The 14,420-nt window shown below is 41.4% G+C and overlaps 1 protein-coding gene across 8 annotated transcripts in view; it reads right to left on the reverse strand.

Annotated features, from left to right (window-relative positions):
- The window catches only part of LOC140729557 (uncharacterized), a 77,750-nt gene that overhangs the window by 30,680 nt on the left and 32,650 nt on the right, over positions 1–14,420 (reverse strand). For 6 of the 8 annotated variants that reach the window (XM_073049458.1, XM_073049454.1, XM_073049457.1 and 3 more), the window contains exon 3: positions 12,077–12,160. The exons of the other annotated variants lie outside the window; for them this stretch is intronic. In XM_073049458.1, the coding sequence (XP_072905559.1) occupies positions 12,077–12,160 (84 nt within the window). The remainder of the gene's footprint in view (positions 1–12,076; positions 12,161–14,420) is intronic. 8 annotated transcript variants of the gene reach the window in all.

The raw sequence follows: 14,420 nt of genomic DNA on the forward strand, positions 1-14,420 counted from the left end.
GTGATTGTTTTGTAAACCAGAAGAAGAGGGCCTTTAAAGATGGTGATCGGTTGGAGCTTAAAAGAGTTCAGAAGGAACTCAGAGTACAGATAAGGGGGGCAAAGGAGCAGTATAGGAGGAAGCTAGAACAAAAGCTGCAGAAAAAAAGCATGAAGGAGGTGTGGGATGGGATGAAGATCATCACCGGATGCGGTGCAAAGCGGGGGGGCAAACATAAGTGGAGATGTGGAGAAAGCGAACCAGCTGAACAACTTCTTCAACAGGTTCGACAGCTCAATCTCATCCTCACCGCAGAAATCCACACCAGGCTTACTTCCCTCACAGGCAAATAGCCACTCACAGGAGACCTTGCCCACGCCCAGGATTACGGCTGCACAGGTGGAAGGTCAACTGAGGAAGATCTGTACCAGCAAGGCGGCTGGACCGGATGGAGTTTCCCCACGATTACTGAGGGCCTGTGCGACTGAGCTGGGAGAACCACTACAGCGCATCTTCAACATGAGCCTGGAGCAGAGAAGAGTACCCAGACAGTGGAAAACATCCTGCATTGTCCCGGTACCGAAGAAACCACAACCAAAGGAGTTGAATGACTTCAGACCTGTTGCCTTGACGTCGCACGTGATGAAGACCATGGAGAGGCTGATAATACAGAATCTGAGGCCACAAACCAGGCACGCCCAGGATCCTCTTCAGTTTGCGTATAAGGAGAAGGTGGGAGTGGAGGATGCTATCACGTATTTGCTGCACAAATCACTCTCTCACCTAGATGGGGTCAGTTGTGCTGTGAGGATTACATTCCTTGACTTCTCTAGTGCCTTTAACACCATCCAGCCCAAGATCTTAAGGCACAAACTAACGGAGATGGGAGTAGACTCTCACATGGTGGATTGGATAGTGGACTACTTGACAGATAGACCTCAGTATGTGCGGTTGGGAGACTGTAGGTCTGACACGGTGGTCAGCAGCACAGGAGCGCCGCAGGGAACCGTACTCTCTCCGGTCCTGTTCACCCTGTACACATCAGACTTCCAATATAACTCGGAGTCCTGCCATGTGCAGAAGTTCGCTGATGACACGGCCATAGTGGGGTGTGTCAGGAATGGACAGGAGGAGGAGTATAGGAAACTGATACAGGACTTTGTGATATGGTGCGACTCAAACTACCTGCTTCTCAATATCACCAAGACCAAGGAGATGGTGGTGGACTTTAGGAGATCTAGGCCTCATATGGAGCCAGTGATCATTAATGGAGAATGTGTGGAGCAGGTTAAGACCTACAAGTATCTGGGAATAGTTAGACGAGAAGCTAGACTGGACTGCCAACACAGATGCCTTGTGCAGGAAGGCACAGAGTTGACTGTACTTCCTTAGAAGGTTGGCGTCATTCAATGTCTGTAGTGAGATGCTGAAGATGTTCTATAGGTCAGTTGTGGAGAGCGCCCTCTTCTTTGTGGTGGCGTGTTGGGGAGGAAGCATTAAGAAGAGGGACGCCTCACGTCTTAATAAGCTGGTAAGGAAGGCGGGCTCTGCCGTGGGCAAAGTACTGGAGAGTTTAACATCGGTAGCTGAGCGAAGGGCACTGAGTAGGCTACGGTCAATTATGGAAAACTCTGAACATCCTCTACATAGCACCATCCAGAGACAGAGAAGCAGTTTCAGCGACAGGTTACTATCGATGCAATGCTCCTCAGACAGGATGAAGAGGTCAATACTCCCCAATGCCATTAGGCTTTACAATTCAACCGCCAGGACTTAAGAACTTTTTAAAAGCTATTATAAATGCTTTTTGAGATATTGATTTAGATGCATATCATATTGTATGTAATTAGTTTTGCTACAACAAGTGTATGGGACATTGGAAAAAAAAGTTGACTTTCCCCATGGGGATGAATAAAGTATCTATCTATCTATCTATCTATGTGATCCACCAAAAATTTTGACAACATATGTGTGCTTGTCATGCTCTGGGTTTATGCATATCCACAGAATCTTGTTTTTGCACAGGATACTAATGATGATTGGCAATTACTTTTGTCTACTGAAGGACAGCTACAACATTAAAAAGCAAGTGTTCTGCTAACATTTACACAGTGGATTGCAGTTAATTGGGACACATCAGGACCAATTCACCTTGGCCCAAATAAACAGCTGCCAATGAGCTAAACTTTCACGGAAATAGTTAAAAAGATTTAAAAAACCCAGATGTAATAACAAATTATATATTTAAGTGAAATACTGAAGTTACATATGTAAGGTAAATCCAGAACAAATTAGAACACTACCAACAGTACTACAGTCTTATAAAACTGTACTAATTCCTAATAGTTATTGACGGAAAAAAATCATCCAGTGTACCCAATGAACAAAGTCAGTCCAGATACCTAATACAGTAATGCAGTTCTGAATTTCTTGTTTCTCACCAACAATCAGTAACAAAAATCACTGCAGTTTGAACAAACATGCACAAGTGATATTATTTAAAAACTGTTCGCTCCAAACACAATGTAGTGTCTAATGGCCACACAAGTGTGAACAACTGACGCTGGTTAGAACCTGTTTGGCAATAATCTCCTGCCCCAAATCAGCAAAGGGAATCTAGGCAATTTTCGTCATCAGTTTTTTGTTCTTTAGGAGTTGTCCTGAGTAAGTAGCTGTCCCAATTAACCAGAATCCACTGTTTTTGTGAAAGGAATTGTCGAGTTGGTAGCATTCCTTTCACAGATGGAACTGCTTTTGCATAAGCAGGAATTTAACCGTCAGTAAACTGTAGTAAATATGGGAACATGAAGAGAAAAGATGAGCTGCAGAGGGCAGGGAAAATGTCTTCCCCCCCCCCCCCATAATGTGTCAGAGGACGAACAATAGTAATAGAAACATATTTTATTTTATAAGGTTAGAATAATCTTAAAGTAGGTTAAAAGGTCAGCTCAACATCGTGGGCCAAAGGACTTGTACTGTGCTGTTCTGTTTTATGTTCTAATAGGCAAATCTTGCAAAGACCCAGCTCTGGAACAAACATACGGGAACTAATTTAAAATATAAAGTGTGGAGTAATCTTTTTTTCTAGAAACAGTAGTACAGGTTTGAGTACCCCTCATCTGGAATTCCAATATCTGAAAACCTCCAAAGTCTGAATTTTTTTTTTGAGAATTGCACAAGAGTCTGGAAAAGTGCCCAGGTGATGCATGGGTCTCTGCTCGTCACAGACAGTTTGGAGAAGTGACCTCACATATGTAATGAATAGAAGTTAATGGAAAATAAAAAAACACCCCATAAAGAGCAAAATGAAGATCTCAATCGTCAGTGTTGGAGTGAACTGCTGCTGCCTAACTTCATGCTGATCATGAAACAAGCAAAGATCTATCACGATGAACTGACAATTGAAGGTAATTGCGAACATTTAGCAGGCTGGTTTCGGAATTTTAAGAAAAGGCACAGCATTATTTTTTTAAAAATGCATTGTTGATGAAAATCTAACATCAGAAAAAGTCTACAATGCTGATTGGTTTTATACTTTACATAAAACCTAAAGTAAAATACAAATGCAGTGTACTGTAACCTTTTAATCAGGTGGAAAGAGAAAGCCTGCTGTTTGTTGTTTCAGGTACTCTCCTGAGGCTGCTGTGCGGTGTTAGTTACCTTGCACTCATTATATTTGTAATTTATACTGTTGAGTACATATAAGTGATGAACAAGTATAAGATTGCTTACTGGTAGTACATAAATACTGAGTAGGAAATGATGCTGATCCCAAGTTATTATATAGTCCAACATCCGAAAAAATCAAAAGTCCAAACTTCTGGCCCCAAGTATTTTGGATACGGGGTACTCAACCTGTACTAGAATGGACCCCATAATAAATCTAAATAGCTCAATTGAAGCTTTAAGACCACAAGTCAAAGGAGCTAAATTAAGCCATTCAACCCATTGATTCTGCTCCAACTTTTCATTATGGCTGATTTATCATCCCTCTTAACCCTAATTTCCTGCCTTCTCTCCATAAATGTTGAAGCCTTTACTAATCTAGAACCTATCAACCTCCATTTAAAATGTACCCAATGATGTGGCCTCTGCAGCTGTCGATGACAATGAACTCCATAGATTCAACACTCCAGAATCTACTGAATTTTGAAAGATCACTTCTAATGCCTCCACAATCCCTTCAGAACCCTGGTGTGTAGTCCATCTGGTCCAGGTGTCTTATCTACCTTCAGACCTTTCAGCTGCCCAGGCAGCTTCTCCTTAGTAATAGCAGCTTACACTCACATGCCTCCTGACACTCTGGAGTTTCTGGCATACTGTTGGTGTCTCCCTCAGTGCAGAATCATGCATAATACTTATTCAGTTCGTCCATCATTTCTTTGTCCCCATTACTACCTCTCCAGCATCATTTTCAAGCTTTCTGATAACCTCCCTCACCTCTCTTTTACTGTTTATATATTTGATAAAAGAGGATGCAAACGGTTTTTTATGTTAGTTTAATTTAGTTCAAATTTAATTGACATTCAATCATACATGAATACAGCTGAACGAAAGAACGTTACTCCAGGGCCAAGGTGCAACACAGAACCAACAGCTATACACAAACCAAAGCACCTCTAGCACAAAAAAAGATAGCAAGCACACAAGATGTCAGTAAAATACAGTCACACAAAAATATATATAGTACAAGACTATGAATCCATGAACGTTGCAGAAATCCACAGTTGAACACAACACAGCTCGTCTTCTGCCAAGCAAATACCAACTTGGACACTATGCCACACTGCCTCCGGTGGAGTGCACCAACTCTGATGCCTCTCTCCTGGACAGCTGTAAGCTGGTAACACCACACTCGAGGCCTGGTCCTCGCTACAAACAAGGACCTGCAGCTCCCCCAGACTTGCAGCATTCCGCATTAATTATGTCAACAGGGTCTTGCGATCACAAGGAAAATAGACTAAGGTGGTCACTCGACTACACATCTCCCATTGGCTAGCTTACCTTCATATTTAATCTCTTCTCTCCTTATTTCCCTTTTAGTTTTCTTTTTTTTTTTAAAAAGCTTCCCAAACCTCAAGCATCCCACTGTAGCTTATGAAATTTTCTCTCCACTACAGGCCTCTGAACTCCAAACACCTCCTCAATCTATTCTATATCTCAGGTAGGTACTTGTCAGAGGTTCATAGGGTCGTAAAAAATGTTGTTGGCACATTAGCCTTTATAGATCAAAGTACTGAGTACATGAGCTGGGATGTTATGCTGAAGTTGTATAAGAGGAGGCCTAATTTGGAGTATTATGTATAATTCTAGTCACCTACCTACAGGAAATATATCAATACATTTGAAACAGTGCAGAGAAACTTTACAAGGAATTTGCTGGGATTCATTCAAGGACCTGGGTTATAGGGAAAGGTTGAATAGGTTAGGACTTTATTCCATAAAGCATAGGAGAATAAGGGAAGATTTGATTGTGGTATACAAAATTATGAGAGGTATAGATAGAATAAATATAAACTAGCTTTTTCCACTGGGGTGAAGTGAGACTAGAACTAGACGTCACAGGTTCAGGGTGAAAGGTAAAATGTTTAAGGAGAACATTAGGGGGGTGGGGGAACTTCTTCACTTAGAGGGTGGTGGGTGATGAATGCAGGTCCGACTGCAATTCTTAAGTGAAGTTTGCTTAAGTACATGGATGGGAGAGGTATGGAGGGCTATGGTCCTGTTGCAGGTCAACGGGACTAGGCAGAATAATAATTCAGCAAGTACTAGATGGGCCTAATGGCCTGCTACTGTGCTGTAGTGCTCTATGATTCTATGGCTGTCATCCAAAAACTACACGTGTATGGTGGAGCTTGCAAAAGGGAGCATTGTCAAAGAACATCACTTGTGCAAAACTCATTGGGTACTGATGCACAGCCAAATATCCCAGAGTAAACATTAACCTCCTTTAATCTGCCTTTTGGGATCAGAATTCTCTATCTCTACAGCTACAATGAGAGAATGTATTTATAAAATTTTCAGAGATTTCATTGGAGGAACACAACAGTAGAAATAAATTAACACAAGTTCATTACAAACATTGGCAAAGTCAATTCAAGAACCGCCGTCTGATCCAAAGTAATACCATTATATGAGAAAATCTGTGTAACAGCAAGGCTTCAAGACATAAATTCCTCATTCAAGACACCTTTGCTGGCTATTTTTCAAGTGGACAATATAAATCTTAAATATAAATAAATAGTGTTGCATATATAAATTTCTTTAAAAGCCTTTTAACACATTCCTGACAAAAGGTTGGAAGAGAAGCTTAAAATGGCACCAGTGCAGGGGAAGTTAGAACCTGACCAAAAAATGGTAACAGAGGGATAGATGTTGGGTGGGGAGAATTACTACTTATAAGGGTTCCTGCTGTTTCCAATTCATATCAAATTTGCGAACTGCAACAAATTCAGCGAGGGGGGTCAAACCACAGGCAACCGAGCATGGACAAAAAGTATTAGAAATTGTGTAAGTGGTAAGCAGCAGCAAAATTAAATGAAATGGTAAATGTGAAGTAATAAGCTAAAAAACAGCAACTGATTTAAAGGCATATGCAAAACACCTTCAGCTATTATGTAATAGTAAAGGAAGGCACAAGGTTATTTAAGAAATTGAGGGAAGTTCTTGGTATAGTAGCAACAGATTCCTGTCAAAATAATCATCTAAACATGAGGTTACAAGGCATGTATACAACATGACATCATAATATTTAGGATGCTTTTATGTATTCAATTAGAGGTCAGCATATACCCTGAAAATAGCAAACTAAATAAAGTTCCCAATACTATAACTGGATCTACAGAGTACATTTGGCCCATTATTTGTGTCAATTAAATTAACTTAATAGCTACTCCGATTCCCCTGATCTTTCCCCCAAGTCTGATGATTGTTTTCCCTTTGTTACAACTAAGCCCATTACCACTACAATTCAGAGCAAAATGTTTCCAAGTTGCAAAAAACTTATACGTGAAAACAGCTACAGCAGGCAATGGTTCCCTTTGTCAATGCTATTAAACATGTTCAACATTTCTGACACGGAAGCAATCCCTTCCTATTGTATCGAAACCCTTTATGATTTTCAATGTCTTCATTGTCTCTCCTTGACATTCCCTGCTCACCGGAGAACCCTACCTTTTCCAGTCCCTCCACAGAACTAAATTCCCTCATTTCCCGATTCTTTCCTAAAAGGTCTTTTCAGTCACAACCTCCTTCCTCAGGTGTGTTGCTCAGAAATTTCTAAAAATTCCTCTGGCTGAAGCCTTAAATTTACCAGAACTTTTCTTGCTCTTCTGCTTCTGCCTCCATAACAAAACAAAGGACCCCACGCGCAAGATGTTTACTGTTGTCTCTACTTAGCCTATTACCTACAAATATTTCAATACATTTGCCCCCTAACCTCTATGTTTCACTACTCATTTTAAAATGGTAGTTTATAGATTTTAGTTGTTATTTTACAGTTTTCTTTACTTTTCACAGCAAGGTGCATGCTCCATATTCCTTTCTGTTTAACTTCACCTATTACGCATCTGCTTACTTCTCTCTTATTTCCTTCCAAAGTCCGTCACAAGCCTTCAGTTTGCACAACAATTTTGTGTTTTACATTTCCTGCAATATACATTCAAGTTCAGGCAATAAATTTGTATCAAAGAGAGTTCTGGTCTAACAGTGATGATGGATGATCGCAGGCTTGGCTGGTCACCGGCTTACACCCTTTATCCAGCTGCGTATTCACACTGCTATTGTTGCCTTCACGCCTCAAACTTTAATTTTGTCAGCTACAGGGTTCTTTGTTTAACATCTTCTGAAAATGTAGACATACCAGTAAGCTTCCTTCTCCCCATTTACATCACTGAAGAACTCAATGATGTTGGTTGAAGCAAATTTAAATTTTGTTAAACCTGTGCTGACTTTCATTTATTAGCCATACATTGCCAGTTAATTTTGACTCATTGTTTTGAAGATTCTCAACCGGTTACAGTCATTAACCAACTCCTCTTCCAACTCCCACCTGTAACTTCCATACCTCTAAAGATGGGAGTTGGAAGAGGAGTTAAAACATAAGTTTGAAATTAAATTCTATCAATAAGTTAGAAATGATCCAATATCCTTCCTCTCCAAGTGTACCTATTGTAATGCTGCAATCATTTCCTCTTTTATAGCCAAAACTGCAGCAGCCTGTTAGCGAAGATAATTCGATGCATACTATTAATAACTTGGCTGTTTGCACAAAATAATTTCCAGTGGCTCCCCGAAACTAAATGCCTTTCCTTTATCAATCAATTCATATATTTGTATTTCCTTTTATGTTAGATATTATTTTGTTAAGTTTTTTCATTGTCTGTTATTGCTTTTTACAAATATAATTTTCATCCTAGTTCTCCACTCTATTACGTACCATTTACATAGCAAGTTTCCTTTACCTTTTCCATTTTAACCTCCACAGAGTAAAAATTAGTGTTGTAGTACATTTAAATCTCTTCAACTTCAATAGCATTGTGGCACAGCCAGAAGAGCAGCTACCTCATAATTCCAACAGCCGAAGTTTCATCCTGACCTCTGGTGCTCAGAGTGTGCAGTTTTCCCCGTGTACTCCAGTATCCTCCCATATCCCAAACACATGCAGCTGGTAAGTTAACTGACTAGTTCATTTTGCCCCAAATGTAGAAGTGGGCATTGAAATAGCAGATGCAATTTTATTCAGACAAGTGCAAAGTGCTGTTTATTAGTTAGTTACACCAGGACAGGACTTACTCAGTTAATGGCAGGGCTCTGTAGAGTGTTCTAAAGCAAACTGACCTGGGGTAAAATTATAACTCCTGGAGGTGGAAGAGATGGTAAAGGTGGCGTCTGGGACATCTTCCGTCATTTGTCAAGGAACTGAGTGCAATAGGTGGGACGTCATGCTACAACTGCACAAGACATTGGTGAGGTCATATTTGGAGTATTGTGTGCAGTTCTGGTCACCATGTCATCAAATTTGGAAGCATGTGGAAAAGATTTAGAGGGATGATACTGGCACGGGAAAGCGAGTTATAGGGAGAGACTGGATAAGCAGCAGTTTTCAATTCTGAGGCTGAGGGTAACCTTTTTCAGGTGCAGAAAAATTATAAGAGGTGTAGAGAGAGTGAATGGTCATTATTTCCTGCAGGGTAGGGGAGTCTAAAACTAGAGTGTATAGATTTAAGGTGAGAAGCATAAAATTTAAAGGGGAAATGAGGGGCAAGTTTGTTGTTCCCAGAAGGTGCATGGAACAAACTGCGGGAACAATTGCAACATTTAAAAGGGATTTAGATAGAAACACAGAGAGGAAAGATTTCGGGTTATACAAGCCAAATGCGGGTAAACTGAACTGGATCAGGTAGGCAATAGGTAAGCAAGACAAGTTGGATTGAAGGGCCTGTTTCTATTCTGTACTGCTCCATGTCTCTGAATTAAAACACCTTGGGTGGGGGGCAATTGATGGGATCTGGGATTTGTGAAAAACTGGTTGATAGTGAATGTTTCCTCAAGCCCTGTGGGAAGCCAATGTAGGAATTGCAGGGGCCCTAGCAGAGACATTTAAAATGTTGTTAGATTCCAGAGGACTGAAGGACTGCTAATGTTGTTCCCTTGTTTAATAAAGACTCTAAGAATAAGCCAGCAAATTATAAGTCAATAGACAATAGACAGTAGGAGCAGGAGTAGGCCATTCGGCCCTTTTAGCCAGCACCGCCATTCACTGTGATCATGGCTGATCATACACAATCAGTACCCCGTTCCTGCCCTCTCCCCATATCCCTTGACCCCGCTATCTATAAGAGCTCTATCTAACTCTCTCTTGAATGCATCCAGAGACTTGGCCTCCACTGCCTTCTGGGGCAGAGCATTCCACATATCCACCACTCTCTGGGTGAAAAAGTTTTTCCGCATCTCTGTTCTAAATGGCCTACTCCTTATTCTTAAACTGTGGCCTCTAGTTCTGGACTTGCCCATCAGCGGGAACATGCTTTCTGCCTCCAGCGTGTCCAATCCCTTAATAATCTTATATGTTTCAATCAGATCCCCTCTCATCCTTCTAAATTCCAGTGTATACAAGCCCAGTCGCTCCAATCTTTTAACATATGACAGTCCCACCATTCCAGGAATTAACCTCGTGAACCTACGCTGCACTCCCTCAATAGCAAGAATATCTTTCCTCAAATTTGGAGACCAAAACTGCACACAATACTCCAGGTGGGGTTTCACCAGGGCCCTGTACAACTGCAGAAGGACCTCTTTACTCCTATACTCAATTCCTCTTGTTATAAAGGCCAGCATGCCATTGGCTTTCTTCACTACCTGCTGTACCTGCATGCTTGCTTTCATTGACTGATGTACAAGAACACCTAGATCTCGTTGTACTTCCCCTTTTCCTAACTTGACTCCATTTAGATAGTAATCTGCCTTCCTGTTCTTGCCACCAAAGTGGATAACCTCACATTTATCCACATTAAACTGCATCTGCCATACACCTGCCCACTCACCCAACCTGTCCAAGTCACCCTGCATTCTCATAACATCCTCCTGATATTTCACACTGCCACCCAGCTTTGTGTCATCGGCAAATTTGCTAAGGTCGGTGAGCTTGACATCAGTAGTGGCTAAGTTATTGCAAGGTGTTCTTTGGGACCAGATATCTAAGTATTTGGGTATACAGGGGCTGATTCGGGATAGTCAACATGGTTTTATGGGTGGTAGGGTCATGTCTAACCAACCTTAAGAGTTTTTGAGGAGGTTTCCAGGAATGTTGATAAAGGCAAAGCAGGAGACTTTAGCAAGGCCTTTGACAAGGTCCCACATGGGAAGTTGGTCAACAAGGTTCAGTCGTTTGGCATTTAAGATATAGTAAACTGGATTAAGCTTTGACTGCGGAAGAAGCCAGGGAGTGGTCATAGGCATTTGCCTCTCTGACTGGAGACCTACGACCAGTGGTATGTCACAGGCTTGGTCCACTTTTATCATCTACATCAACAATCTGGATGAAAATGCGGTAGGCTGGATCAACAAATTTGCCGATGACACCAAGATTGGGAGTGTAGTGGACAATGAGGAAGACTATCAAAGCATGCAGTGAGATCTGGAGCAGCTGAAAAATGGCAACTGGAATTTGATGCAGTCAAGTACGAGGTGTTGCACTTTGTAGGGCAAACCACAGTAGGATTTAGTCAGTGAGCAGTAGGGCACTGAGGAGAGTAGCAGAACAGAGGGATCTGGAATACAGTCCATAATTCCTTGAAAGTGGTATCATAGGTAGATAAGGTCATAAAAAAAGCTTTTGGCACATTGGCCTTCATAAATCAAAGCACTGAATACAGGAGTTGGGGTGCTATGTTGAAGTTGTACATGACGTTCGTGAGGCCAAGTCTCGGAGTATCATATGCAGTTTTGATCAACTACCAACAAGAAAAGTGTCACTAAGATGGAAAGATTGCAGAGAGAATTTATGAAGATGTTGCCAGGATTTGAGGACCCGAGTTAAGGGGAAAGGTTGAATAGGTTAGGACTTCATTCCTTAGAGCATAGAGGAATGAGGGGAGATTTGATAGAGGTATACTTTTCAGGATTTTGTATAGGTAGGGTAAATGCAAGCAGGCTTTTTCCACTGAGGATGGGTGAGAATAGAATTAGCAGTTCAGGATGAAAGGTGAAATATTTAAGGGAAACTTCTTCATTCAGAAGCTGGTGAGAATATGGAACAAGCTGTCAGCAGAAGTAGTGCATACAGGTTTGATTTAAACATTTAAGAGAAATTTGAATCGGTACGTGGATGGGAGGGCTATGGATGGCTATAGTCCAGGTGCAGGTTGATGGGACCAGGAAAGTAAACAGTTCAGCTTTGACTCGATGGGCCAAAGAGACTGTTTCTATGCTGTAGTGTTCTTTGACTCCATAACATGCGTAGTGTGATTGTGGTAGTGTACATCTTTATTTATATTTACAGCCTATCTTCTGTTAAATGATACAAATCCAGTACCTGCACAAAGCAAAACCTCCCAGTTTCCTTCCAAACTGACAGTATGTGGGAGAGAATACGAACCTGCACCACGATCTGAGCGAGTAATGCAGAACGGTAGACAGTCGTGGATCTGAAATATTTGTAGAAGGTGCTTAGCTATCATTCCTGAAAAGGAAGAAGCACAGAAGTAAATAATTGTGTTTGTGGTCATTATTTATACTTTGTGCTTTAAATTGAGTCACATTCATTTTGAACTCCAAACCATGGTTGTGTTGTAAGTTTAACCAGCTTTAGATTCACCTTCTGGTGTGGTGGGAGGTAGAGAAGATGTCTCTACTTTTTGTTATGGTTAACACTGCAACTAGGCTCAGAATGAGTGCCCAAGTGAGAGTTTGCACAATTGGACCACGTGCCACAGATCCACGTACTCTGCTGGTAAATAATACTCTACATTCATAGCATGGTCACCAGGATCCACTGTAGGGGGAGCTTTGAGTTGCTTATTTCTGAATCTTGGTATGTTGAGCAGGGAGGTAGCATTGTGAACGGGGCGGGGGGGGGGGGGGGGGAGGGAGAGTGAAAGAAAATATTGCCTGCAAATTGGTTCATACCTCCATTGGACTTTTAACAAGGGCATTAGTGGATCAGAGCAGACAAAAGGAATACAGATCACAAGAATATTTGCTCAGCAAAATCAAGTTGTTTCATTGTGCTCTACTTAATTCCACTTATTTACAATGCAGTAATGTAGGAACATTATAGCACACATAGAAATGGACTCTTCAACATAAAGGTATTATTTTTATTTATTTATTTAGAGACAAGGTGTGCAATAGGCCCTTTCAGCCTTGGAGAATGACCAATTAACCTTCTAACCAGGACATCTTTGCACTGTGGGAGGAAACCGGAGCATCCAGAGGAAATCCACGCATTCCACAGGGAGGATGTACAAACCTCTTACAGAGAATGCCGGGATTGAATTCTGAATTCTGAAACCCTGAGCTAACCACTAACCACTACACCAGGGGTAATAATACCTGTCATTAAAAACCATAATATACCTTAAAGTTAACAACATGCTGGAAACACATAACAGCACAGGTAGAATCTGTGAGAAGAGAATCAAGCAATAACGTTTGAGAGTAATGACCTTTCATTGGAATTAGTCAAACCATCCAGTTGTTGACTTTGAACATTAACTGTTTCTCTTTCCACAGCCTGACTTGCTGAGTATTTCCAACATTTTCTGTTTTGGCTTGGTTTTCCAGCAGGTTTTTTTATTTGCTTAACACAAAGACATCTTTTAAGCTTCAACACAAGAAATTCTGCAGATGCTGGAAATCCAAAGCAACACACACAAAATGCTGGTGGCATCTATGGAAATGAACGAACAGTCAACATTTCAGGTTGAGGCATCCTTCAGGATGGAAAGGAAGAGGGGAGACACCAGTATAAAAAGGTGGGGACAGAGGAAGGAGGACAACTTGAAGTTGATAGGTGAAGCCGGGTGGCTGGGAAAGGGGTGGAGAAGAAGGAATCTGATAGGAGAGCAGAGTGAAGCATAGGAGAAAGGGAAGGAGGAGGCGATTCAGGAAGAGGTGACTGTCAGGTGAGATGAGGTAAGGAGAGTGGAGAATAGAAGAGGGGAGGGAAGAGGAGATGCAAGAACTGAGAAAATGGAATAGCACTTTTTTTTTTAAACAGGAGACAGGGTGGGAAGAGGTATAGTCAAGGTAGGCTTATAAAAGACAGAAGATGCCATTGTCCAGAAACGGACTAAGTGATTTAAGGGCAAAGTGGAAGTCAGAGACCAATCAGTCATAAATGTAGCAAAGGAAGAGTTAGGGAGCATAACCAGGGAAGTCTTGGAACATGGATTGCTCTATGTTGCCAACAAAAAGGCAGGCATAGCTGAGCCCCTACCAGTGGCCGTGGCATCTTGCTATAGATAAAGGTTGATACACAACAGATACAGTTGAGAAAACCTTCTGCCGCTGTAAGCCATCCACTTCGAAGGTTCTAAGTGCTGTGCATTCAGAGATGCTTTTCGACACACCACTGTTGTAACACATGGTTATCTGGACCACTGCCACTTTCCTGTCAGCATGAACCAGCCTGGCCATTCTCCTCTGACCTCTTTCATTAACAAGATGTTTTTGCTCACAGAACTGCCATTTACTGATTTGATATCTTACGATCTTACTGGATTTTTCTTGTTTCACACACCATTCTCTGTAAACTCTACAGACCGCTGTGCATGAAACTCACAAAAGATCAGAAGTTTCTGAGGTCCTCAAATGACCCCTTTGGCACCAGCAATCATTCCATGGTCAACGTCACTTAGATTACATTTCATCCCCATAATGATGTTTAGTTTGAACCAAAATTACAGTTCTGACCATCTCTGCATGCTTTTATACATTGT

Source organism: Hemitrygon akajei, chromosome 6 (genome assembly GCF_048418815.1).
Source record: "Hemitrygon akajei chromosome 6, sHemAka1.3, whole genome shotgun sequence".
NCBI lineage: Eukaryota > Metazoa > Chordata > Chondrichthyes > Myliobatiformes > Dasyatidae > Hemitrygon > Hemitrygon akajei.